General features: G+C 45.2%; 1 protein-coding gene across 2 annotated transcripts in view; it reads left to right on the forward strand.

The window, feature by feature from the left end:
* Positions 1-27,956, forward strand: part of DUSP16 (dual specificity phosphatase 16) — a 67,063-nt gene that overhangs the window by 20,993 nt on the left and 18,114 nt on the right. Inside the window, exons 1-3 of one of the 2 annotated variants that reach the window (XM_070946690.1) lie at positions 2,171-2,218; positions 12,903-13,507; positions 21,765-21,903. In XM_070946690.1, the coding sequence (XP_070802791.1) occupies positions 13,277-13,507; positions 21,765-21,903 (370 nt within the window). In that variant the 5' untranslated portion in view covers positions 2,171-2,218; positions 12,903-13,276. Of the gene's footprint in view, positions 1-2,170; positions 2,219-12,902; positions 13,508-21,764; positions 21,904-27,956 lie in introns of those variants that run through there. The other variant, XM_070946689.1, reaches the window with a different exon arrangement.

Raw genomic sequence — 27,956 nt, forward strand, 5'->3', positions numbered from 1 at the left:
TTGCTTGGATTAGCTTTCCTTGGATTGTGCCCTATTTTTAAATCCTTGTTTTCCTTCAACTATTATTCTGATACAGGCTATTGTTAGTGTAGCTCCTAAGACTAGAAGTCAATCCACATTCCTTCAGGGGGAGAGATGTCCAAAATAGCTTTCCCCTGCCCCTCCCTATTCGTTGGGTCATCATGACCAAGGGGCAGAATAGAGAAATCAGTGAGATAAGACTGGGGAAATCATGGGGGGTTTAATATTCCCACCAGCCTCTGCTTATTAAAGTTGAGAAATTCCCAAGAATCTGGAAAGTCCAGAAGAAGTGACGCAGAGGAACAGATGACGTTCAGAGAGTCCCGTTTCTGGAGAAATAAGTAAACCATTCTAGCCGGATATTGCATTGATGTTTAATTTATTTTTATTTCCTTTATACGAGTCAAATCTAATTGTCTCTGCGCCTCTTTATGTAACTTACAGGACTGAGTCTTCAGTCTTCAAGCCATCAATAGGGCTCCTCCGGGCGAAGAAGCTGAACTTTCTCTAGAATTTTCCTATCTTCTGTAATGTTAAATTATTTGAAACATCTAACCAGTTTCTTCTTATAGACAACGTGGAAGCAAAGTCGGGGTCATTTCTGGATTTGCATTTTTTTTTCCTGCAGTTTCTTTTAATCTGCTGAAAGGCTTTGCAATCTGTCTGCTTTACCACTGAACTTTGGCAATTTTGAGTATCTAAAAGAACGTTTATTTTTATTTATTTATTTATTTATTTATTTATTTATTTATTTATTTATTTATTTATTTATTTACTTTGATTTATATGCCGCCCTTCTCCGAAGACTCAGGGCGGCTTACAATGTGCTCAGCAATAGCAGTTTAGCAGTTATGTCTTATTCTTTTTGCGTGGCATTTGATTTAATTTATCTCATGTGAGATCGAGTTATTTCTCACAGGGAAGAAAATTGCAATGCGCTATTGCTTAGCGCATTGTAAACCGCCCTGAGTCTCCGGAGAAGGGCGGCATATAAATCAATTTTTTTTAAAAAAAAAAAAGAAGGGCTGAATCCAAGGGTGAAATCTACTTACCTTCCCTACCTGTTTGGAAGAGCATGCACCGCCCGTGCGCGTCACATGTGCGCATGGATCCTCTGCGCATGTGCAAACCCTTCTGCGCATGTGCAAACCCTTCTGTGCATGTGCAGAGGGTAAAAAACAGGTTACTTCCTGGTTAAAACCAGGAAGTAATGACGACTGGGAGGGTGGGCGGAACCTCGCACTGCAGTCGCTACCGGTTCTCCGAACCACCTGCCACCATCGCTACCAGTTCAGCCGAACCGGTTTGAACCGGTAGCATTCCACCCCTGGCTGAATCCCTCTAGCTAAGCCCCCACCCATCCCCAAACACTAGAAGACCAGAGGGTGCACTCTTCGTTAGTTGTTATACCATTTGCTTTTTCATCACGAGAAAGGCAGCACAGAGTTATCTCTCACATAATTGGGTTTGGGGGGGAGGAAATAAGGCAACCCATTTCGGCTGTAAGTCACGATGATCGTAAAGCAGGTCATCATGTGACCAATCCGATTTTACTACTGTTGGAAGAAATAATCCATCTGGCTCAGTTCCAAGCCGGGAGAAAAACACTAGAAACATGGAGGCTGATTGGAAAGATGGTTTAATGATGAAGCAGAACCACATGGGGGGTCCTGGGCAGCTGACCACATGGAGTTGAGAATGAGGGGTATTTATACCTTCTCTTGGGCTCTGCACTTGAGCTTCCTGTTCCTGTGCAAGAACATGTATTCTACTGGCTGTCGTCAGACTCACATGGGGCCATATATTTATTTATTTAATATATGCCGCCCTATCTCCATAGGACTCAGGGCGGCTCACAACAATTAAAACAAACCAATAAAAACATAAAATACATACATAAACAAATAATAAAACCCGTTAAAATAATTGAAAACCCCCTCAGTCCAGGCTGGGCGCCGCGAACAGCCATGTTTTTAATTCGCGGCGGATATAGCTGGCTCTATAAGTTGTCTGAGCTAAGTTTGGTTGAAGTTTGGAGGGTGATGCAACATCCTTGGGAGATTGGGCGATGTAGTGAGCTCTGCTGCTGGATGGTAGTGGATTAATCCTATTATGTCCTGAAGGCAGTGGTGGATTCGCCCACCATCAAATACGATCTGTGCATGTGCAGAAGCGAGTGAGCAAACCAGTAGCAAAGGTAAGTGAAACCCACTCCTGCCTGAAGGGCCATGTCTTAATCTCATCACCCTGGAGCTAAAGGTCTTTTGTTTTGTAGATAGGATGGCTCAGTCTTTCTTAATGGGCACAAAATATCTGCTGGGGGCTCTGAGTTTCTGTCTCCCTTAAGATTTTTTAATTTCTCTTTTAGGGGAACTGCCTTTTTAAGTATTTCTCAAAATAGTTCATTCTTCTAGGAGAGGGGTGGGTGCTAACTTTCTACACTACTTTTATTTGAGGTGGTCATTAAGTGAATCCATGGTCATTAAGCAAACCCATTGTTTCCTACGGGGGCATTTTTGCTAAAAAAACCAGAAACAAACAAAGGGGTTTGGGCAAAAATGGAAATTGCGATCCCATGGCTACAAGACATTGCAAAGAGCTGTAAAAATTCAGTGGGTGACTGTCGGAATCTCGGAACTAGGTTGTAAGTACCTTTTGGGGGGCCCTCATAACTTTGAATAATTGTTAAGGGACCAGTTGTAAATTGAGGACTAACTGTACTTAGGACAGTGATGGCGAACATTTTTGGCACCGAGTGCCCAAACCGGAATGCGTGTGCATGTGCGTGGGCCAGAGCACTGGAAACCCGAAGTGTGCGCATACCTGGTTTTTGCCCGTTTTTTGCCGATTTCAGGGCAGTTTTTTGGGCCATTTTCCAGGCTGTTTTCTGGCTATTTTTCAGGCCATTTTTCTGGCCATCTTCAGGCCATTTTTCGGGCTATTTTTAGGCCATTTTTGTGCCATTTTCAGACCATTTTTTGGACCAAAAACAGCCCAAAAATGGCCCGAAAATGGCCCGAAAAAGAACCCAAAAACAGCCCGAAAAAATGGTGTGAAAACGGCCCCAAAACAGCCATTTTTGGCCATTTTTCAGGCCGTCTTCCAGAGCTCTAGTGCCCGCGAAGACCAGCTGGCTGGCGTGCCGGAAACTAAAAGAGCAGCTGGTGATGGCGCGTGTGTCCATAGAGAGGGCTCTGCATTCCACCTCGTGCCATAAGTTCGCCATCACGGACTTAGGATGTACTGAACAAAATGGGCCAAGGAAGGTGGCAGATATTCTGCCTGTGGCAAAGGTGTGATTAAGATTGATTAATGACCATGGGTTCACTCGATGACTATCCTGAATTTACCCTCTCCTTCTTTTATTTGAAAACATGGTGTGAAAACATCCTCAGTTGATTAGAGGACTGTGGGTGGGTAGAGATCAGTATCCGTTGACCCATCTCTGGTGACCTTGTTGACTTGGAATGTAAGAAGTTGTTCGGCCTCTTCTCAGCTGCTTCTCAGCCTTGGGGTTTTGTGTGTGGCTGAAGGGTTGGATTTTAGCAAGATAATGGTTGCATTCAGCAGAGAGGTATTTGGAGATAAGTTTGGCAAATCCTTTTGACAGCTAAGGATCAACATTTTCTGACAGCGTTCTTTGTTCACTCTTGGAAGGAAAGTTATTCACCAAAGGAGATACGAGGTGTCTTCGGTAATAAGAGTCTTTTATTTTTTTTTAATGGATGTTTTTCTTCGTTAATCATTATTTGTATATTTTTAATTTCACACTAGGAATTCTTTCGAATCCAGCTTTTCCCGGATTCTTATAATGCATCTCTTTCAAATCTCGCCTTTATTCCTTGTCCATACAGCAAGAGTTATTTTTTTAAATGCTGTTTTAATAAACACCGTGTTGTCTGGGTATTTTTAATTGCTTAACAATACAAATTCCATTCTTTCTCTCCACCCCTTTTTTCCCAACCGTTGGTAAAATAAGTTCCTTGTTTGATAATATCCCGTGTCTTCTTTCTGTTTAATTTTCAATGTAAGTCTATCCATTTCTGCACAATCTAATATCTTCTTAATTATCCCTTCGTCTCGCGGTGTTTCGTCAGTTTTCCAATATTGTGCGAAAATTATCCTCACTGCTGTTAAGACTGAAACCTGTTAAGGTTTCAATTTCTTGATAGTAAGGTAGACCATGCTTTGTTACCCTATGGGATAAGTGTACAGGACAGTTTCCATCTTAAGAAGGTCAGGGGTGGGCTTCAAACATTTTAGCAAGGGGTTCTCTGCCCGGTTGCTTTGTGGGTGTTGCCTAGTCGGCCTCCTGCACCACGGGGTGTGTGTGTGTTTTTGCCCTCCCCAAGCTCCGGAGGCTTTCCTCGAGCCTCCAGGAGGATGAAAACAGCCTCCCCAGGCTCCGGAGGCCCTCTGGAGGCCAGAAACGAGCCTGTTTCTGGCCTTCCCGAACTTCCTGTAGGCCCATTTTTCGTCCTCCCCAAACCTCTGTGCGTACCCTGCACTTACCTACATACAAAACGGGCTACGGGGAGGGGGGGTCCTGGGAGGGGCGGGAGGGGCAGGGTTAGCCAGAAGTGGGATTTGGGGGTTCTCCGAACTGCACAAGATCTTAGCTAGAGGTTCTCCCGAACCCCTGCGAATCCCCAGCAGCCCACCCCTGAAGAAGGTGCTTCTGAAGATACCATGGTGCCAAGGCGTGTAGAGCTACAAAGATTAAAAAAATCATCTCTTTCCATTTTAACTGAAACCCTAGAATAACCAGTGCGATGTTTGCAACACCAGTGCTATGCGGCTAGAGTGTCTCTTATCAGTCAGAATGTGGACTATATTACCTTTGGCTCCAAGTGCAGCTTCTGGGTGATCATCAAAATCAGCTCTATCGCAATAGTCCCTACAGGGGTTGTGAGTCACTGTCCATAGATCATCCTGCTCCAGATAAGGCCACCACAGACCAAATTAGGCTGAAACTGGGTATCCTCACGGTAAGTGGAAATGACCTTGAAGGAGGAAGAGAAGAGATGCTGCCTAGGGGAATAGATAAAAGGAGGAGGAGCCCTCAAATGACTAACAGGTAGAGAAAGAAACTAAGGGTTCCAAGCATGCATATAAATAGTTTCTTCTGGCAGGTGAATCCCTCCTTTAGATCATAAAGTCTTCTACCGTGGGTCGTTTCTGTGTATGGTTCCAGGAAGTTCTGAAAAATTAAGACCTATTTATGATTTTTATTTTCTCTGAATCTCGAAAGGAATGCAGGCGGGCAGGGGTGTCAAACTCATGGCCCGCGGGGTGCTTAGATCTGACTTGTGGTGCCTCCGTCCGCAAAAACGAAGCTCCATTTTCATCTGCGATGGCCTCCTGCAACTTTCTTCTGGCACGTGGCCCTCCCGAGCTCCGTTTTCCCTGGCAGAGGATTACAGGAGGCTGTCGCAGACTAAAACGGAGCTCAGGAACTCACTTTTGCTGGCAGAGCGCTCAGGCCACCACAGGAGCCCCTGACACGAGTGATATCGAGCTGGCCATGCCCCCCCGGCCACGCCCCTCCCCCAAGGTCAAACACAACCCTGATGTGGCCCTCAATGAAATCGAGTTTGACGCCCCCCGCAGTAGGGAAATTAGAACCAAGCGGATTTGCATCGTAAGTGCAAAGCAGTCTGTAGGGCCGGACTAAGCTTCATTCCTTGGGTTCATAAACCAGCACGAGGGTTTCCTTGACTTTATGTTTCTGGTCTTACTAGCAAGCCAAACCAAAGTTCTTCAAGAGCAGAGGAAGATTTAATAATGATTAATAATGAAGATGAAATAATAATGAGAGAAGAAATAGCCATAGTCAAATAAATGAGCTAAAAGGGCCTGGTGGCTCAGCAGACTGATAGCATTGTGATTAACACCAGCTGTCTGCAATTACTGCAAGTTCGAATCTCACCAGGCTCAAGGTTGACTCAGCCTTCCATCTTTTCTAAGGTAGGTAAATTGAGGACCCAGTTTGTGGGGGCAATAAGCTGACTTTGTATAAGTATACAAAAGTATGAAGGCTATTGCTTAACGCATTGTAAGCCGCCCTGAGTCTCCGGAGAAGGGCGGTATATAAATCAAATTTAAAAAAAAAAAGATTAATGAGGATAATAATATACAGATATTTATTAGGTCAATGATATGAGAATTTAGGTAAACTGTAAATTGTAAGCTATGAATTTGATGAATGATGCACAAAAGACTTGTAACCATCCGACACACTGTTGGCAATTGAAGATGGTTTTATGTATGTTTGTTTTAAAAAAAAAATTGTTCAAAAAAAAAAAAGAGCAGAGGAAGGAGGAATATCTGTGTGCAAAAGTGGACAGAAAATTTTTTGGGGGAGCGGGCTGGCTGGAGGGAGAAAGTTAGGGCTTAAACTCTGGAGTTCACTGCCAGATGCCCACTAGGCTTCCTTCCTGTAATTCTTCAGTAACTGCCCAGATTGGATGTCTTCTGAATTGTGGTCAAACTTTGAGGCTGCTGTGATGGGGTCCTTGATGGTTCAGCAGAAGTTGCTGGGTGGGGCCAAAGTATCTGCAGGGTTACCAATTGAGTCCAAGAGTGGGAAGGCGTGTAAAACATTCCTTTTAAAGTGTTATTTTTAGGATTGATGGTGGTAAGTGTTCAACTCGTTGCTTTCGCTTTTTATTGTTAGTTACTGAAGATACCGAGAGAGGTGGGTGGTCCTGGAAGCACCAGATAAAAGGGAAGGAGTTTTGACTTGGGTTTTGAATGGTGCAATGAAGGCAGAAGAATGTTAAAAAAATGATTTATCCCCCTAGGGCAGGGGTCAGCAACCCGCAGCTCTGGGGCTGAATGTGGCTCTTTCATCCCTCTGCTGCGGCTCCCCGTCGCTGATTGGCGCCACAATTTTGAGAGGAGCTTCAGTTTAGGGGGTGAAAGCACGGCGCATCAGGAGGAGACTCTATGACAAGGGGCAGGTTTTCCAGTCGGCTCCACAATTGATAGGGCTTTCAGTTAGGACAGGTAGAGGAAAATGGACGCCGTGCTAGGAGGAGATTCTATCGTGAGGAAACTGGACTTCCGGTCAGTTCCAGAATTGAACGGGGGGCGGGGGGTGCTTCCAGTTAGGACCTTTGTGGCTCTTTGAGGGTTTAAGCAGGGGTGGGCTTCAAAAATTTTAGTAAGGGGTTCTCTGCCTGGTTGCTGGGTGGGCATGGCTAGTTGGCCTCCTGCACCGAGGAAGCACATTTTTGCCCTCCCCAGGCTCCGGAGGCTTTTCTCAAGCTTCTGGGAGGGCGAAAACAGCCTCCCCAGCCTCCGGAGGCCCTCTGGAGGCTGGAAAGAGGCCCGTTTCCAGCCTTCCCAAACTTCTGGTATGCCCATTTTTCACCCTCCCCAAGCCTCCGCGCATGCCCTATACTTACCTGCATCCAAAAGTGGCCGCGTGGGGACTCCTGGGAGGGGTGGGGTGGGAGGGCTCAGCCAGGAGTGGGATTTGGGGGTTCTCCTGACTGCACAGAATCTTAGCTAGAGGTTCTCCTGCGAACCCCCAGCAGCTCACCCCTGGGTTTAAGGTTGCCGACCCCAGCCCTAGGGCTGAGCATAGAGGCCACACCATGTGGTGGGCATTGAAAACAGGGCGAAATAGCATGCTTTAATTTACAGAGTTAAGTGCAAGGGAGGTTAATGATGGAGTTGGTATAAATTGGAATGTTGGGAATGTTGGATGTGGCCAGCAAAACTGCTTGTTCAAAAAAAGAAGAAGAAAGCACCTGAGAGGGAAGGACAAGAAGCAATGGGTGGGAAGCTCATTAAAGAGAGATTCATTCTGGAACTACTGAGGAGAAATTTCCTGACAGTGAGAACATTTAATCAGTAGAACTGCTTGTCTCCAGGAATTGTGGGTGGCTCCATTGCCGGAGGTCTTTAAAAAAAGATTGGACAGCCACATGTCTAGGATGCAATAAGTTCTCCTGCCTTGGGCTGACCAGAAGACCTCCTAGGTCCCTCCCAACTCTATGATTCTATGAAATAAATGGAGGGTTTTTTTTGATACGTAGTTCTGCAAAGCTTGGTCTGGCTGTCCCAAGAAGCAGGTTGTATGTCTGGGTTGGATGAGAAACGTCTATCTTACATGGTAGTTTGTGAAAAATGCTGTGTTTGGCGCTATTTAATTTTCTATCTCTGGTGTTCATTAGTTCAATTAAAATCAATTTAAAAAAAAGAAACTTTTGGTGCATGTATGGGCCTGTTTTACTTGAAGTTTTTGCTCAATGGTAAAATTGCATTGCTATTTTTAAGCTGTGTGCTGCCAAATAGGGGTGGCCAGGAAGGGAGGTTAAGATGGTGGTTGATCAGGATGGTATAAGATCTCCTGCCTTGAGCAGGGGGTTGGGCTAGAAGACCTCTGAGGTCCCTTCCAGCACTAAGATGCTTTGTTCTACGTTTTGTTGATGTGATCAATATGCAATATGTGGTTCTGATTCATTCTGTTTGGCTCGTTTAAGCCCCTCCCTCCTAACAATGTGGATTCCCTTTTTTTTTTTTTAATTGATTTATATGCCGCCCTTCTCCAGAGGCTCAGGGCGGCTTACAATGCGTTAAGCAATAGCCTTCATACTTTTGTATATTTTATACAAAGTCAGCTTATTGCCCCCACAAACTGGGTCCTCAATTTACCTACCTTAGAAAGGATGGAAGGCTGAGTCAACCTTGAGCCTGGTGAGATTCGAACTTACAGTAATTGCAGGCAGCTGGTGTTAATCACAATGCTATCAATCTGCTGAGCCACCAGGCCCTTTCTTAGCAATTTTAAAAATGAAATTGTTCCCCATTTTACAAATGGTTACAAATAGCAAAAAATAACAACGACAGTTTGCCAATAATGTTGGAAAGTTTCACAAGCCGTTTCAAAGCAGTCAGAACATAAAGTCAAAGGTTATTTATTTGGAACTAATTTTATACTTACAGAACATCTTCAGGACAATATTTTTGAGGCCCTGTAGGGTGCATTAGAGGGATGCGGTGGCTTAGTGGCTAAGACGCTGAGCTTGTTGATTGAAAGATCGGCAGTTTAGCGGTTCGAATCCCTAGTTCCGCGTAATGGGGTGAGCTCCCGTTACTTGTCCCACCTTCTGCCAATCTAGCAGTTCAAAAGCACATAAAAATGCAAGTAGAAAAATAGGGACCACTTTGGTGGGAAGGTAACAGCGTTCCGTGCGCCTTTGGCATTTAGTCATGCCGGCCACATGACCACGGAGATGTCTTCGGATAGCGCTGGCTCTTTGGCTTAGAAACAGAGTAGAGCACTGCCCCCTAGAGTCGGGAACGACTAGCACGCTTGTGCGAGGGAAACTTTACCTTTAAAGGTTCAAAGCCGAAGAGCCAGGGCTGTCTGAAGACGTCTCCGTGGTCATGTGGCCGGCATGACTCAATGCCAAAGGCGCACGGAACGCTGTTACCCTCCCACCAAAGGTGGTCCCTATTTTTCTACTTGCATTTTTTACCTGCTTTTGAACCGCTAGGTTGGCAGAAGCTGGGACAAGTAACGGGAGCTCACCCCGTTATGCGGCACTAGGGATTCGAACCGCTGAACTGCCGACCTTTTTGATCGACAAGCTCAGTGTCATAGCCACTGAGCCACCGCGTCCCCTTTTACCTTTACCTTTAGGGTGCATTCATTGGATTTCCAGTTTTGGGATAGATTCAGATCAATGGCGCAATTCCTAATGGGGCATTTTGAGTTTTTTCTTTTGCTTAAAGGCAGAGATGGAAAAAAAAAAATAGGATTGCAGTATTATGCTTAAAGGGGCTAATCGGGGGCCAAAGATGGTCATGTCATTTGTACGATGCCTGGCATGGATTTTGGTTGTTGGGCAACTGGCTTCCCAGCCTGGCTCTCTTTGGTGATTAAATCAGTGCTTTTCAATCATTCTGCTATGAGGTCACTCTTTTTGCAACGATCAGCCAAATGATGAAATCTTGGACATGGGCCAAGGATCTTGTGGGGCTTCTGGCCGGTTCTCGCCGACATCATTGTTGGAAAGAAGTCAGGAATGACAGAAGACAGCTCGTCTTCCTCCAGCTGTGCCTGGGGAGGAAATAAACAGCCACGAAGATCAACCCTCAGCTATTAGGAAAATTTCACACGATCTTTTTAGACGGTTCAGTTTAGTCCTTAAATTGCTACTGTTTGAAAAAAAAAATATGCTGTGGCTTTACGACCTTCGTCTTTCTTTCTAATCTCGTTATTTAAAATGCATTGGAAAAGAATTGGGTTAGATCCCGATTCATTTACATGCGGGGAGCAATTGGGACTGAGTGTTTTTTTTTTTTTTTTTAAAGCGTAAAAAAGGGGTGGGGTTTAAAATATGTGGTTATGACCGCCATAGTGACTTTTTAACCGCCTGCTGCAGGTGCTTCACTGTGTATGAAAGGAAACCTTTTAAATCAGTATTTTATTTCAGGGATCGCCAAACCTGGCAACTTTAAGACTTGTGGACTTCAGCTCCCAGAATTCCTCAGCCGTTCTGGGAGCTGAAGTCCACAAGTCTTAAAGTTGCCAAGTTTGGCGATCCCTGCTTCATTTAACAGATTAACAGAATCGGAAGGGACCTTGCAGGTCATCTAGTCCAACCCCCTGCCCAAGCAGGAGATCCTACATCTGGCTCTACCTAGGATCGAACTCACAACCTCCTGATTGGGAGGCTAGAGCTCCACCTCTAGGCCACTGGATCTTGTATGTAACAATACCGCATTTAGGTAAGTTAGGTTTTCCTTTTATAGATGCAGCTAGTCACTTATGACCCTTGCAACATCCTTGTGGAAGTTGGATACTTGGCAACTGTCAGGTATTTTTGACGGTGGCCGTGTCCAAGGGTCACGGAATCCCCTCTTGCAACCTTCTGACTAGCAAAGGCAATGGGGAAGACAGATTCAGTTAACAACCGTGTTACTAGACCTGAAGAAGTAGCCAGAGTTGAAGAAGCTCCTTGGATGAGAAGCGAAACGTCTTCAAAGAAAAAACCAGAAAGTCCAGTTGCCTCTTGAAAAAAGCACCTTTGGGACAACCATGACCTGGATGGACTGAGAATCTCCATAGATGTTTAGTGACACTGTGTTACTAACTTAAGAACTGCAGTGATTCACTTAACAACTATGGCAAGAAAGGTCGTACGATGGGGGAAAACTCACTTAACAACTGTTAATTGCTGAGCAACAGAAATTTTGGGCTCAATTATGGTCGTATGCTGAGGATTAGTTGTATGTGAAATGTGAGGGAAACCTCAGTCCATTCTGCTAATTTTAGAGAAGAATAGAGTAGAGTAGAGTAAGTAGATAGAACAACAGAACGGAACAGAACAGAACAGAACAGAACAGAATTCTTTATTGGCCAAGTGTGATTGGACACACAAGGAATTTGTCTTTGGTGCATACGCTCTCGGTGTACATAAAAGACTAGAGCCTTGGTAGTACAGTGGTTTAAAGCACCCTGTTATTAACACAGCTGCCTGCAATTACTGCAGGTTCGAATCTTACCAGGCTCAAGGTTGACTCAGCCTTCCATCCTTTCTAAGGTAAATTAAATGAGGACCCAGTTTGTGGGGGCAATAAGCTGACTTTGTATAAATATATACAAGAAGGATGAAGGTTATTGCTTAACGCATTGTAAGCCGCCCTGAGTCTCCGGAGAAGGGCGGCATATAAATCAAATTAAAAAAAAAAAAAAGATACGTTTGTCAAGAATCATAAGGTACAACACTTAATGATAGTCATAGGCAGTGGTGGGATTCAGCCGGTTCGCGCCACTTCGGGAGAACCGGTTGTTAACATTCTGAGCAGTTTGGCAAACCGGTTGTTGGAAGAAATCATTAGATCAGAGAACTGGTTGTTAAATTACTTTAAATCCCACCACTGGTCATAGGGTACAAATAAGCAATCAAATCATATTAGGAAGCAAACAGAACAATATACATCGTAAAAATACAAGCAACATGGTTATAGTCATAAGTGGGAAGAGATAGGTAATAGGAAGGATGAGAAGAATACTAGTAATATAGTCTTAGTAAATAGTTTGACAGTGTTGAGGGAATGATTTGTTTAGCAGAGTGATGGCATTCAGGAAAAAGCTGTCCTTGTGTCTAGTTGTTCTGGTGTGCAGTGCCCCTGTAGCGTCGTTTTGAGGGTAGAAGTTGAAACAATTTATGTCCAGGATGTGGAGGGTTTGTAGATATAATAAGGTTAATGAAGTTGCAGTACTGCTCGAAGTTTCATGAAGGGCGAAATGCCTGTGGTTGTATACGGAAGCTTTCTTGATTCTATTCCTAGAGAAACGCCAGTGTCACATCTGGAATTGCTATTTCTTATCTCTGGAGGCTATTTCTATGGATGTTAGGGTTGGAGATCAGGTTTTGCTCTAATGGCAAGGTAAGAGCAGAGCTGCGTTAGTCAACAGTAGCCAGAACGAAGAAAGAATCCAGCAGAATCCTTTCCCCATCAATTTAATGAAAATGCTGAAGGTTTTGTGAACCGCAGCTCCCCCTTCTTCGGATCCGTGGAAGGGCTCGGCTGGTAGCCCAGATCTCCCGAAAGCTTCTGAGTAAAACTTGATTAGTGTGAAAAGGGGCTACCAGATTCCTCTGTAGAGCAAGGATCCCAGACGCTGCTCTTCTTCCTTCTACCTTTCCCCCTGAGGAACACATGACGAGTGTTAATCGAGCTTGGCAGGGATGCCACCACACCCATCCACACACCTTTGGGTGGTGCCAGAGAAAATGAGACCCCAGAGTGGCGGTGGGGGGGGGGATGAAGGGGAGGCAGTGCTGGGATTTAGAGGGTCTCTCCTCACCCTTCTCGTTTGTTTTTGTTTCCTTTCTGTCTGCCTCGTTTCTGTACAGGCTCCTAGGCCGCTCGAAGAAGAGGACCAACGATGGGGGAACAAAGATAGAGAATGAGGTAATGGCAGGAGCATCTGAGAGGGATCTTTTGTTAAAAGAGTGTGAAATGGCGACTCCGTAGCCCAAAATGAATGGCTTGTGAGGGGCGTCTTTGTACGGCACGGCTGGACGAGGCATTTCTCTCTCTAGAGGACCCTCTGAAGAGAAAATGGGTCTCCCTTTCCTCTTGCCAGTCTCCACCGAGATGACCTCATTCATCTGGAGGACAATGGAGAGTCTGGGCCTTTAAGTTCATAGCCATTACCTCATCTTCTTCGTGGGGGCCGCAGATTGAAAAAGCAAAGCATTGCTCCAGTTCGGCGTCTGTGGTTGTCATGGCGGATGAAATGAATGGTGCTCAGCTCATAACCGGAGAGAGACTGGTGACTTGGCTGGAAAGCAGCATGGAGAAATTGCTGCTGATTGACAGCCGTCCCTTTGTGGAATACAACATGTCCCATATCTTGGAGGCCATCAACATCCATTGCTCCAAACTCATGAAGCGCAGGTTGCAGCAGGATAAGGTGCTGATCACCGAACTTATTCAGCATTCGGCAAAACAGAAGGTAAGGCTCCGAGGAGCAGAGGGTGGGGGGGGGGAGAGAAATACATTTATAGATGAAGGACAGATTTGGGAATGGCAAGAGATCAACCAATCAGAATAGAGCTGGAAGAGACCTTGGAGGTCTTCTAATCCAACCCTCTGCTCAGGCAGAAGATCCTATACAATTTCAGACAAATGGCTGCCCAGTCTCTTCTTTAAAACCTCCATGGATGAAGCACCTACAACTTCTGGAGGCAAGTTGTTCCACTGTTAATTGTTCTCACTGTTAGGAAGTTTCTCCTTAGTTCTAGGTTGCTTCTCTCCTTGATTAGTTTCCACCCATTGCTTTTTGTCTTGCCTTCTGGTGCTTTGGAAAATAGGTTGACTCTCCTCTTCTTTGTGGCAGCCCCTCAAATACTGGAATACTGCTATCATGTCTCCCCCAGTCCTTCTTTTCTGTAGACTAGCCATACCAAGTTCCTGCCACCGTTCTTCATATGTTTGTTTTTTGCTTTAATTTATATGCTGTCCTTCTCCGGAGACTCAGGGCGGCTTACAATGCGTTAAGCAATAGCTTTCATCCTTTTGTATATTTTATACAAAGTCAGTTTATTGCCCCCACAATCTGGGTCCTCATTTTACCTACCTTAGAAAGGATGGAAGGCTGAGTCAACCTTGAGCCTGGTGAGATTTGAACTTGCAGTAATTGCAAGCAGCAGATGTTAAGTGCTTTAGTCCACTGTACTACAGGCTCTTAATATGTTTTCGTCTCCAGGCCTTTAATCATCCTAGTTGCTCTTCTCTGCACTTTTTCCAAAGTCTCAACATCTTTTTTTTTTTTAAAAAATGCTGTAAGAGGATGCGGTGCAGGTATTAAAAAGTGAGATCTGGCATAAATGATTCCCTTTCCCACTGTAGAAAATTAGCACCCACCAGTGGTGGAATTCAATGTTTTTTACTACCAGTTCTGTGGGCGTGGCTTGGTGGGCGTGGTGTGGCTTGGTGGGTATGGCAGGGGAAGGACACTGCAAAATCCCCATTCCCACCCCACTCCTGGGGGAAGGATATTGCAAAATCCCCATTCCCACCCCACTCCTGGGGGAAGGATATTGCAAAATCCCCATTCCCATCCCACTCCTGCGGGTAGGATATTGCAAAACTCCCATTCCCTCCCCATTCCTGGGGGAAGGATACTGCAAAACTCCCATTCCCTCCCCACTCCTGGGGGAATGATACTACAAAACCCCCATTCCCTCCCCACTCCTGCGGGAAGGATACTGCAAAACCCCCATTCCCTCCCCACTCCTGGGGGAAGAATACTGCAAAATCTCCATTCCCTCCCCATTCTTGGGCCAGCCAGAGGTGGTGTTTGCCGGCTCTCTGAACTACTCAAAAATTCCGCTACCGGTTCGCCAGAACCTGTCAGAACCTGATGAATAGTACCCCTGGCACCCACCCTTAAGCAGAATCAAGAGTTTTCTTGGTACTGGCCTTATCCTGATCATTACTAACCACAATTTGCTCTCAGTCCTGAAAAAAATGTGGCTACAACGGAAAGGTAAAATAAACACTCTTGGGAGGAAGAGTTTGATTTTTTATGAACTGAAATAGCTACAAGGTTTAGCCACCTTCCTTTTGTCACTTTTTTTTTTAAAAAAAAGTTCAACTCGGGTTAAGCGGATCGCAACTTGCGGTCATGCTGATACAAACACGAGCGTCCGGTAGAGAAGCCGCAGTGACGCATTTGATCTCACTTGACCCCTCGCTCTCCTGAGGATGCTTGTGGACGCCAGTCTTCAACAGAGTCAGAGAAATTGGTCTCGGAGCGCATGAAATCCCCATTCCAGGCTCTCTGGCAGGGTTAGCAAATCAGGCCTTCAAAGAACCAACGTGCTTTATTTTAACCCGGATTTTGTTTTTGGCCACGATTGTCTGAATGAGTCATAATTTGTAATGAGATCGTACATCGCTTTGCCGTCAGCTAGCGTAACCACAGGCATCATTTGGTTTACACGTCAAGCTGAGCCAAAGCCTAACAATTGGCAGATTTAGCACAGTGTGAAAATCGGGACCTATATTTCACTTAATTAATTCATGACGCTTGCAACCCCCCCATTCTTCTATCGGATTGTGCGCTCGAAATAGCTAACTTTTGGTCGAAGGCAAAATTCAAAACAGTAGGAAAAAAAATAATAAAAGGCATAAATTAAAACCAATGTCAACCCCAATCATCCTGCATCTCTGCATCGCTCCGTTATTTGCCAAACAGTAAATAAGGTTCTGCTTCGTTTTTAGTGTTTCAAGACTGATCGAATTATGGTCTCCAAATATACATTCTGAAAGATGTTATTCTCCTGAATAATCTTGCTTTCTTTTTGGATTCTGTTGAGTGTTCCCAAAGCTGAATGTAGCAACGTATAATTCTTGGAATTATAGTTTGTCTCCACTTAGCAACGGTAATTGGGATTAGAATTTCCATCATTAAGTGATGCATAATAAAGTGCAACATCACGTAACTACGTGATAGAAATTACGGCATTTCTAATTGCCGTTGTGAAGCACAATGTTACCTTGTCATCTCCAGCCAGTTTTCTTAGTGATTTTGATATTGTTTCCTGATTGCTTATTTGTACCCTATGACTATCATTAAGTGTTGTACCTTATGATTCTTGATGAACATATCTTTTCTTTTATGTATACTGAGAGCATATGCACCAAGACAAATTCCTTGTGTGTGCAATCACACTTGGTCAATAAAGAATTCTATTCTATTCTGTTCTGTTCTGTTCTGTTCTGTTCTATTCTATTCTATTCTATTCTATTCTATTCTATTCTATTCTATTCTATTCTATTCTATTCTATTCTATTCTACTTGTAAGAAGCCAGCCAAGAAGGTTGCAAATAATGATCACATGATGCAGAACACTGAGACCATTATAGCAATAGGAATAACATTTAGACTTATATACCACTTCGCAGCCCTCTCTAAACGGTTTACAGAGTCAGCATATTGTCCCTAACAATCTGGGTCCTCATTTAACTGACCTCAGAAAAGTGGAAGGCTGAGTCAACCTTGAGGCGGTGAGAATCGAACTCCTGGCAGTGGGCAGAGTCAGCCTGCAATACTGCATTCTAACCACTTCACCACCAGGAAGGAGAATGAGAAAGGGAAGAAGGAAGGAAGGAAGGAAGGAAGGAAGGAAGGAAGGAAGGAAGGAAGGAAGGAAGGAAGGAAGGAAGGAAGGAAGGAAGGAAAATAACATTTAGACTTATATACCCCTTCACAGTGCTTTTACAGCCCTCTCTAAGCGGTTTACAGAGTCAGCGTATTGCCCCCAGCAGTCTGAGTCCTCATTTTACCCACTTAGGAAGGATGGAAGGCTGAATCAACCTTGAGACGGTGAGATTCGAACTGCCAAATTGCAGGCAGCCAGCAGTCAGCAGAAGTAGCCTGCCGTACTGCATTCTAACCACTGCGCCACTATGGCTCATACGTAATACAAGGACAGGTCATAAGTACCACTTGCTTAGCACCATCTTAGTGTGAATTATTTATTTATTTATTTATTTATTTATTGCGATTTATATGCCGCCTTTCTCCCTAGGGACTCAAGGCGGCTTACAAAATGACAACTTCAATACAAATCACAATACAATATCAAATTAAAATCAGTAACCCAATTAAAAACGATTTAAAATTATACCAGTGTACCCCCAAACGGATCAGTTTAATTGGCGGAAGAGCCACGTCTTCAGCTCGCGACGGAAGGAAAGAAGGTCGGGGGCTGTCCTGAGCTCAGTGGGCAATCCATTCCAGAGGGTCGGGGCTCCCACAGAGAACGCCCTCCCCCTGGGGGTCGTCAGCCGACATTGTTTGGCCGACGGCACCCTGAGGAGGCCGACTCTGTGAGAGCGCACAGGACGATGGGAGAACGGCTGGAGATGGTCCTGCAAGTACCCCGGGCCTAAGCCATGAAGGGCTTTATAGGTGAACACCAGCACCTTGAAACGTATCCGGAGTGCCACCGGTAGCCAGTGCAGCTCATGCAGGAGAGGTGTTACACGGGAGTATCTAGACGCCCCCGTAACTACCCGCGCGGCTGCATTTTGGACTAGCTGAAGCCTCCGGACACATCCCAAGGGCAGCCCCATGTAGAGGGTGTTACAGTAGTCCAACCTAGAGGTAACAAGGGCGTGAGTGACCGTGGCGAGGGCATCCCAGTCTAGGAACGGACGCAACTGGCGCACAAGACGGACCTGTGCGAAGGCCCCCCTGGTTACGGCCGTCAGATGGTCATCTAAAGACAGCCGAGAATCCAGGAGGACACCCAAGTTGCGGACCCTGTCGGAGGGAGCAAGGATTTCACCTCCGATCATTAAGGATGGAACCTCCAGATCCCGGGATGCCGGCATCCACAGCCACTCAGTCTTGGAAGGGTTGAGTCTAAGCCTGTTCCTCCCCATCCAAACCCGCACCGCTTCCAGGCAGTGGGACATCACGGAAAGGGCATCCTTAGGGTGGTCAGGGGTGGAGATGTAAAGCTGGGTATCATCAGCATATTGATGATACCTCACCCCAAAACCACGGATGATCTCACCCAGCGGTTTCATATAGATATTAAAGAGCAGAGGGGAGAGAACCGATCCCTGAGGCACCCCACAAGTGAGAGGCCTCTGGGAGGATCCCTGACCCCCCGCCCAAACAGACTGCAGACGGCCCGAGAGATAGGAGGAGAACCACTGTAAAACAGTGCCTCCTAACCCCATCCCCCTGAGCCGCTGCAGCAGGATACCATGGTCGATGGTATCGAATGCCGCTGAGAGGTCAAGAAGGACCAGGATGGAGGAGCAACCCCCATCCCTGGCCCGCCAGAGATCATTTACTAGGGCGACCAATGCCGTTTCCGTGCTGTGGCCACGCCTGAAACCAGATTGGTAAGGATCCAGGTAGTCAGTTTCCTCCAGGAATTGAGGGAATTGCTGTGCCACCACGGACTCAACAACCTTCGCTAAAAAGCGAAGGTTGGAGACTGGACGGTAGTTGTTAAGTACGTCAGGATCCAGGTTAGGCTTCTTAAGGAGGGGTCGAACCACCGCCTCTTTAAGCGCAGCGGGAAAGACCCCTTCCTTTAGTGAAGCGTTGACAATAGCCTGGATCCAGTCTCCAGTCACCTCCCTGGCTGCCGAAACAAGCCAGGAGGGACAAGGGTCCAGTAAACATGTGGAAGACCCCAACCTACCCATAATCCTGTCCACGTCATCCAATGAAACAGGCTCAAACTCAACCCAGATGTCTCCACTGAGACTAGGCCCTGTCACCTCAACGGACTCTGTCCAGTCGGAGTCCAACCCGGTCCGAATCTGAGTGATTTTATCTTGCAGAAACTGTGCAAAATCCTCAGCACGGCCCTGTAAGGGGTCCTCCCTCGCTCCCTGATTAAGGAGGGAGCGGGTCACTCTAAACAGGACTGCTGGGCAATTTTCTGCAGATGCAATGAGAGTGGCGAAATAGTTACGTTTCGCCACTTCCATCGCCACAAGATAAGACCTAATATGGGTTCTTAGTTGTGTTCGGTCGGACTCGGATCGGGAGGATCTCCAACCACCCTCCAGGCGTCTTTTCCGACGCTTCATTTCCCTGAGCTCCACGGTAAACCAAGGAGCCGCCCGGGATCTGCGTCGGATCAGAGGCCGCAAAGGCGCGATTCGATCCAAGGCCCCCACCGCAGCCTGTTCCCAGGCCGCGACAAGTGACTCAGATGAATCGTGGGCTAAGGAGGCGGGAAAAGACCCAAGCTCCATCAGGAAACTTTCAGGTTCCATCAGGCACCTGGGGCGGAACCATCTTACTGGTTCCACACCCCTGCGACGGGGGGTGGCGGAGGAAAAGTCGAGTCTAAGGAGGGAATGATCGGTCCATGACAGAGGGTCAATGGTCCCTCTGTCATGGTCCCTGAATGAGGCTCCATTGAGAAAGGACTACCTGTATACAGAAAGCATTTGTCAGGTGTTAAGAATCAGGACTCCATGTTACATTCCAGTCAAAGTTTTTTAATAATTTTTGCAATGTTTTTTAATAATGTTCGCATTATTTCTGTTGTAAGCCGCCCAGAGTCCCTTGGGAGTTGGGCGGCATAGAAATGCGATAAATTAAATTAAATTAAATTAAAGTGATTTATTGTTCAATACAAGAATCTAGTCAACTAACAGACAGCAGTAAATTGGTGCTAGATAAGAGTCAACGGAATTCAAGAGGGGCTGGACTTAAGACTGTTTGTAGCAACATAACAACTCCAGGCAAATTGCTCTCTTGACTCCACCCCCCCAGTCTCTGCCTGTCCTTCTCCCACACTTTTACTGCTCCCCAACGAATTCAATGGCTAAATTTGCCCATTGCAGTAAATCCAGGGTCCGTGTATCCCTTTTGCACTTGTGGGAACGTGTCATTGGGCACGCTCACAAAACAGTGGCTCTAGTGGCCTTCGCCACTTTTTTACCACAAGGCAAAGAAATCACGTTGTTTTATGATCCTACCCTGACGACAGACTCATTTCGTAGTAACAATCAGTACAGCACGAAATTGCCAACATTAAGTAGCAATAAAACATGGTTGATAAGAAATATTGTTTTTTTTTTTCTCCCCCTTTTAAATGCCTGGGAACCTGAAACGATTTTGTGCTGATGGCAGCAATGATTATACGTTTCAGTGATGATGTAATCCAATTCTCAAAAGCAAAAGGATAAGAACTGGCCAGTTTTCCAGTTAAATCTCTGCAAGATAATGAAAGTTTGGAACCATATATATATTTATATATTATATTTTTATATTTTATTAAATTTCTATACCGCCCTTCTCCCGAAGGACTCAGGGCAGTGAACAGCAACAAGATAAAACACATAAATACAAAAATTTAAAATAAATTAAAAACGAATTAAATAATTTGGCTGAATTTAAAATACCCCATAATTTAAAACAAATTAAAATTTACATTTAAAAAGGGGAGAAGATTTAGGCCAGGCCAACTTGATGAAATAAAAAAGTCTTAAGCGCGCGACGGAAGGTGCGCAGATCCGGGATCCTCCGTATCTCCGGGGGGAGCTCATTCCAGATCGTAGGTGCCCCCACAGAGAAAGGCTCTCCCCCTAGGGGCCGCCAGTCGATATATCTTTGCTACATCGTTCCTGGGGCTACAGCCCCAGCCAAAATGCCTGGGCCTTTATTTTAATATTCCCCTCCTTAACACATTTTTCTGTACTGAGAAAGAAATGGGGAAACAAAGGGGATTAAGAGGCATGGTGATGCAGTGGTTAGAATGCAGTATTGCAGGCTGACTCTGCCCACTGCCAGGAGTTTGATCCTGACCGGCTCAAGGTTGGCTCAGCCTTCCATCCTTCCGAGGTCGGTAAAACGAGGACCCAAATTGTTGGGGGCAAGAGGCTGACTTTGGAAACTTAGAGAGGGGCTGTAAAGCACTGTGAAGCGATATATAAGTCTAAGAACCATTGCTATTGCTATTGTGTAGACCAGAGGTGGGTTCTTCTTACCTTTATCACCGGTTTGCAACGGGATTGCGCATGTGCATACCTTGCTTCTGCGCATGCGCAGATCGCTGATGACGACATCCAGAGCAGTGGGCGGGGCGTCCCGCCGGTTTTACTACCGGTTCATTCGAACCGGTCTGAACCGGAGGCAACCCACCACTGGTGTAGACCAGTGGTGGGTTCCTCCCGGTTCGGTCCGGTTTGGCCGAGCCGGTAGCGGTGACGATATGACGTCACCGAACCGGTTCTCCCCGCCGCCGCCCTCCCACCCCCCCCCACCCACGTTATTCTTACCTTTTATTTGGTCCCACCCCCAATCTATTGCTGCCTCCTGAGTCCCAGCTGATGACTAGAGGGAAAAAAACTGTTTAAACTCTTGCCGCGGGGCTTCAAAGGGCCGTCCTACAGCTGATCAATGTTAAAAGCAAACAAATGAGTCGGGTCGTAAGTGCGAGGACTGGTCGTAAGTGCGAGGACCTTCCAGAAATGACTGACCAGCTAGCCACGCCCACCTAGTCACATGACCTCCAAGCCACACCCACAAAATAAGCCACGCCCACAGAACCGGTAGTAAAAAAATTTAGAAATCACCCTTGGTGTAGACCCTTTGAAATCATTCCTGTTTGAGACAAGAAATGTGTACAGTCATAGTGTCATCCAGAAAAACCATAGCAGAAAAGTAAAATTTGGACTAAATTGAAAACTATTTCTTGTATCTTCTCCATGACTTGTCTTAGGTCGAAATCGATGGCAAACAGGAAGTTGTGGTGTATGATCAAAACTCCGCAGATCTGGCTACTGTCCCATCCGATTCCTTCCTGAGTCTCCTGCTGAGGAAATTGGAGAAAAGCTTCAGCAATGTTCACTTGCTTGCAGGTAGGATTCGCGGCTGAACACCTGAGCAGGTACACAAGGGGATTGCATAGGTCATCCCAAAGAATAAGCGTGCATAACTTCTGGCACCGACCTTGTTTTGCCAAGGTGTGTCCTCTCTTTCTCTTTTCAATTTGAAGAAAATGCCAATGTTAGCACAGCGGGCTGTTATGGCAGTTCAGAAAAAAAATGGAATGGATCTGACTTGGCCTTGCTTGGCATTAGATGCAGCAGATAAAAAACTAGGGAGAGGTTTTCCATATTCTGTTATTCTACCTGCTCTGACCTAGGCCTCCCAAGATCACGAAGCAGACTCCTCGTCCCTCTAAAACCTCTTTTATTTAGGTTAAAGCAAATTCCTCTCCAGCAAAGTCCCAGCAAACAGTCTTTCATGAGATTTCACAACTACAGACCTTTATCAGGCTTGGAGAGTTGCCAGGCCGACATCTTCCACGCTGTAGCAGCAGCAATTACTTGGCAAGAAGTCAGGAAGAGATCTTCACCCTCAGGAATTGAACTAATTGTCTCCTGCAAACTCCCCTCCCCTTCCACTTCTCTTTATTCCTTATGGGAGGGGCCATTCGCTGTCCACCTGTGTCTTTACTCCTGAGTCGGCCCTTGTTCCTTAGCTCTTCCTTTCTCCTGGCAGCTCTGCACATGTGCACATTGGGAACAGGCTCCAGCTGTTCTTCTGCCCCACTGATATCCGACTCCGAAGGCAGCTGATAACTGCCAGACGGCCCTGGCCCCATCTCTGCCTCTGACGTAGAGCCCTCATCAGAGCCTTCCCCAGACTCCAGGACTGGCCCAGGTTCCTCCCCAATCTCCTCACTGTCTGAGTCTGCCACCAGGTCTGCTGGCGGGCCACAAGAGTACCCTACAAGAATAAAGCAGCATTTTCTGGAATCCCTGACACGTCTGTTTCTTGACCTGTCCTGTCTCAAAGGGCTGACATCAATCTTGAGAGCCTGCATATTGCCCTGAATGAAAAATACCAAATCCACATTTGACATTTGAACTCGTCAAATATTTTTGGATGGGGAGGGTGGAATCCAGGAAAGTGGCTTGTTTGACATGCTTTTTTTCCTACCTTTGGAAATCCGCTTGGGTCTCATACAATTGGCATATTCGCCTGACTTTTTATTCAGTTTAAATGATTTCTTCCACCAGATTTATGTTTTGGTATAATTTGTTCTTTATGTATTCTTTTGACTTTCATCTTACCTTTTCACACTTCAAATAGCTTTAGCCAGAGGTGGGTTTCAGCAGGTTCTGACCAGTTCTGGAGAACTGGTAGCGGAAATTTTGAGTAGTTCGGAGAACCGGTAGTAAAAATTCTGACTGGCCCCGCCCCCATCTACTCTCTGCCTCCCAAGTCCCAGCTGATCGGGAGGAAATGGGGATTTTGCACTAACCTTCCCCTGGATTGGAGAGGGAATGGAGATTTTACAGTGTCCTTCCCCTGCCATGCCCACCAAGCCACGCCCACCAAGCCACGCCCACAGAACCGGTAGTAAAAAAAATTGAAACCTACAACTGGCTTTAGCTTCAATACAAATCATGCATACGGTAAAATGATACCTTAATATACAGGTAGCTCTCAAGTTACAACCCCAATGGGGCCTGAAATTTACACTGCTGAGCGAAATATTTGTTAAGTGAGTTTGCACCATTTTACGACTTCTCTTGCCACAGTGGTTGAGTGAATCATTGCATTCGTTATGTCGTTGACATGGCTGTTAAGTGGATTCAGTGCTGTTGTAACTTTGAATGGTCACTGTTGTAAGTCGAGGACAACCTGTAATGTAAAAATCTTCAGAAGAACTTTTTTTTTTTTAATTAAAAACAAACTTTATTAAACTTAAAAAGATAAAATACCATATCGAGTATATACAGAATACATTTATATTAATCCGAACAGCATTACTTACTCACTACAAAAAATAGAAAAACAAAACAAAACAAAAAAGAAAAAGAAGAAAAAAAAAAAGAACACAAAAGAAAGGAGAGTAAATGTAAAATTTTGTAAGACAATAAAATTAACATACAGGCACCTTCAACAAGATAGAGGATGTGATAAAGTGACAAAGTCACTTTCTACATTTTGTTTTTGTGTTCAGAAGAACTTCTAAGCGTATGGTACAGTATATGCAGTAGATTAAAGTGGATGACAAAGAATAGCCTCTAAACAATATTTCTCAACCTCAGCCAGATGTGTGGATTTCACACACTCCTCCAATTAGTCATGCTGGCTGGTGAATTCTGGGAGTTGAAGTCCACGTGCTTCAAAAGTTACGTAAAAGTTGAGAAAGGCTGTTTTTAAACCACCTTTCTCACCAGGGCTGATTCGTTGGGCGTGCGAGATTCGATTTCGATGCATGTATAATCTTGTTAGTGCTCAATGGAGGAAAGGTGGAGTGATTCATTCCAAACATTATTCACATTCAACGTTGAATATTATTATTATTATTATTGCGTAACCAAGCCGTAAGTCAATAAAATGAATAAAACGGATGAAACCAAAAGATCAGTCCCTATACAGATAGGCAGGCTGGAATGATTCTTAACAGATTAACAGAGTTGGAAGGGACCTTGTGGGTCATCTAGTCCAACCCGCCCAAGCAGAAGACCTTACACCATTTCTGACATTTCTTATTTTAAACAAAATACAGTGACAGAGGAGCACAGTGCGCTAGAGTCAGAGCTGACTGACAATGAAACCAGTGGTGGGGTTCAGCCGTTTGGGCCAATTCGAGTGAACTGGTTATTAAATTGCTGGATGGCCCTGCCCCTCCCTGCCCCTCCCAGGAGTCCCCCCGTGGCCCGTTTTTGCTCCCAGGAGGCTTCAGGGAGGCCTACTAGGCCCACAACGGGGCAGTGGGGGGGGCAGCATCCCCCCCCCGCTGTGGCCCGTTTTTGCTCCCAGAGGGCTGCAGGAGGCCGAATGCTGCCTGTCATGTCCCCTGGCCACGCCCACCATGGCCACGCCCACCCAGCCGGTCATTAGGGCAGAGAACCGGTTGTTAAATTATTTGAATCCCACCACTGATTACAAAACCTTTATCTTTACTCCAAATTTGGTGGCCCCTGTTGCAGAAAATCAGATGGTGCTGCTACAATACTGTTTGTTTTTTTTTATTTTTAAATCGTTTTCTGAAAATGCCACAGCCTCTTACACCTGCATCGCTCTTTAGGACCCAGGTAAAGTTGTGGTCTCTTGCATAAAGTTGTGAAAAAGAGACCTAGAAAAAAAAATGTGATGGCGGGAGAGACGGGAAAGATACAGCAACATTTGAGAAGAGCATTTTTCCCCCCCTTTTAAAAAGCATTGGGAGAACGATTAAGAAAGAAGAAACACTGTCTTTGTGCTAATTGCTAAATGGTTGTTTTTTTTTAAATGTCAGTTCTAGTGCCTCCGTTTTTAAATTAATGGGGAAAAAAAGCAGTGTCAACAACTGCTATCTTTTCAGTCCAAGGTTGGTATGTAAAAGGGTCAGCGATTACCCGAACACTGTATAGATTACAAGGCTGTAAGAAATTAAACAACAGTAACATTTCATTTCCTTCTTGGAATGCCTTGAATGCAGGGAGCCCATTCTGTCATGGCCGCTTTCTATTCTTCCCTTGAAGAGTTTTCAAGGCACAGATTAACAAAATCACGTGGCCTGACCCGTGTATACCGTCTTTCTTTGGCTCTCTTATCTCTGGAGGGCTGAATAGCCTTATCTCAGCAAGTTGATGACAAACTCTTTAAATGTTTGAGTTCAGAGGTCAATGAGCCGTACAAAAGGCGAAGAGTAGAGAAGGTGCAAGAGGTTCTCCGACGTGGCCTAGTCGGCCTCCTGCACCACGGCCAGGGAGGGGGGGCATTTTTGCCCTCCCTGGGCTCTGGAGGCTTTTTTTTTGAGCCTCCGGGAGGGCAAAAATGGCCTCCCCAGGCTCCGGAAGCCCTCTGGAGGCCGGAAACGGGCCAGTTTCTGGCCTTTCTGAACTTCCGGTAGGCCCGTTTTTCACCCTCCCCAAGCCTCTGTGTGCACTTTCCTGCATCCAGGGGGTAGGAGGGGCCAGCCAGGAGTGGGATTTGGGGGTACTCCGAACTGCACAGAATCTTAGCTAGAGGTTCTCTCGAACCCCTGCGAACCCCCAACCCTGATCTAAACCACCAGCCCCAAAGAGAGTCTGATGATTCAGAACTTCTCTGTGATCTATTAACACCCTGAAGAAATTTAGAGAGTGGTTATATTTCACCAAACCCTCTTGTGGCTTTTGATAGAAAAATCTGGACTTATTTTTACTTCTTTTTCTTTTTTTTTAATATTACTTCAACAATCACAACTTAAATAAAACCTTTTGAAGGGTCAGAATGGAACAGTTAGTCCAGAAGGAATCAGATTATATCTCTCTGCTGGCATGAAACATCTAAAGTAACGGGAAAATGGGATGGCTTAGCCTTGAGTTGAAGAAGAGGAAGAATCAGTTGTGTAGTCTGTGTAAAATCTACCATTTGTTTAAACCAAGTGAAACCCTAGTGGGTCAATCGAAAAAAAAAAAAAAACTAGCATGGCTCCAGTTAAATTCCAAGAATTTGGCCATTAAAAGATTGAAAGATGAGTAATGGCGGAATCGTGATCCAGATCCCTTAAGAGCGATTGGAAATTGGCAAATGTTTCTTGGCTAATTAAGAGCATCTCTTGCAATTCCCTAACTAATAAGACTATGTAGAAGTTGAAACCTTGGAATTTTATGCTAATTGATGGACTGTTAGGTTGTTGTTTTTTTTCCCCCCATGAGATCAAACTAAAATAAGGCCTGATTTTCAACAAAAGCAGAGCGAACTGATGTTTTGGGCCGTATGTCATACCGTATATTTTGACCAGATGCTATCATAGAAATCCCCGGCGTTTAGTTCGGGAGATTGATTCGAAGTCTTACCTTGTTCCTTTCCTGACATATTTTTCCCGAGACAGATCATCTCAAAGTTCCCACCAGAACTGACGAGCATATAACTTGCCAATTATATTCTGGAGCCGTGTCTCAATCCCCTGGAGAAGTGGGCAGTTTTATCAGAAATATTTCAAAAGCACATCGCGTTCAGCCCCCGTCCTCTCAAATCGGCAATAATGGTTTTTTAAAGAAAATTCTGCTAGGACCATCCCAAGGTTGAATTGTGTTTTTATTTCAGAAACTCAGGACTAACATCAGATATAATGCTGGAATGATTCAGAATAAGCTTCGTCGGTTCCTGAGGGAGGGATCTAAACAGGGTAAATGAAGTATAACTGGGATACGATGAACTTAAGATGGCTTGCCAAAGCCTGTCAGTATCCCTGCTGGCCACAAGAAAAACTAATGACTTCCATAAGTTCTGGATAACAGCCTGTTTTGTCCTTCAAGAGAGATTTATGGGTTTTTTTTTTTTCATATCTTGTAGCTCAGGGGCCTCCAAAGTTGGCCAGTTTAAGACTTGTGGACTTCAACTCCCAGAATTCCTCAGCCAGCTGACCTCGGCTAAATTACCCATCCGCTCAAAGTCATTTCTTTTCATTTAGATGCATTTGTGATCATCTGTGGTTTGTCTTGAGGGTTTCAGCAATTAAGATTAGCGATCAACTTTTCTTAAACTGGACCTTGGCAGAAGATTTGAGGTTCCTGTCTGGTAGAACTTCCTTTCCTTCTGTGATAAGACTTTCTACTGTATAGTAGTGGCCAAAATTGTGGAAACCTTTTGGGAAAAGTGTATTTGTGAGGTTTGATACCTAATAACATCACTTTTTTTTTTTTTTTGAGTTTCAAGATAATCCTATTCCACTGCTGGAATGGCCTGGGAATAGCCCAGACTTTAACACAATTGAAAATCTAGGGAGCCGACTAAAGAAACTTGTTAGTCAGAAGCGACCCAGCAATAAAACCCAGTTAATAGAAGCCATCCTTAAATCTTGGTTTCACATTATAACAGCTGCAGAACTAAAAGACTTGGTTGACTCCATGGGAAGATGTTGTAAGGCCATAATTCATGCTAAAGGTTACCCAACTAAGTATTAACTGACATGGTGATC

Source organism: Pituophis catenifer, unplaced genomic scaffold, assembly GCF_029215685.1.
Source record: "Pituophis catenifer annectens isolate HBS135680 unplaced genomic scaffold, rPitCat1.0.hap2 SCAF_7, whole genome shotgun sequence".
NCBI lineage: Eukaryota > Metazoa > Chordata > Lepidosauria > Squamata > Colubridae > Pituophis > Pituophis catenifer.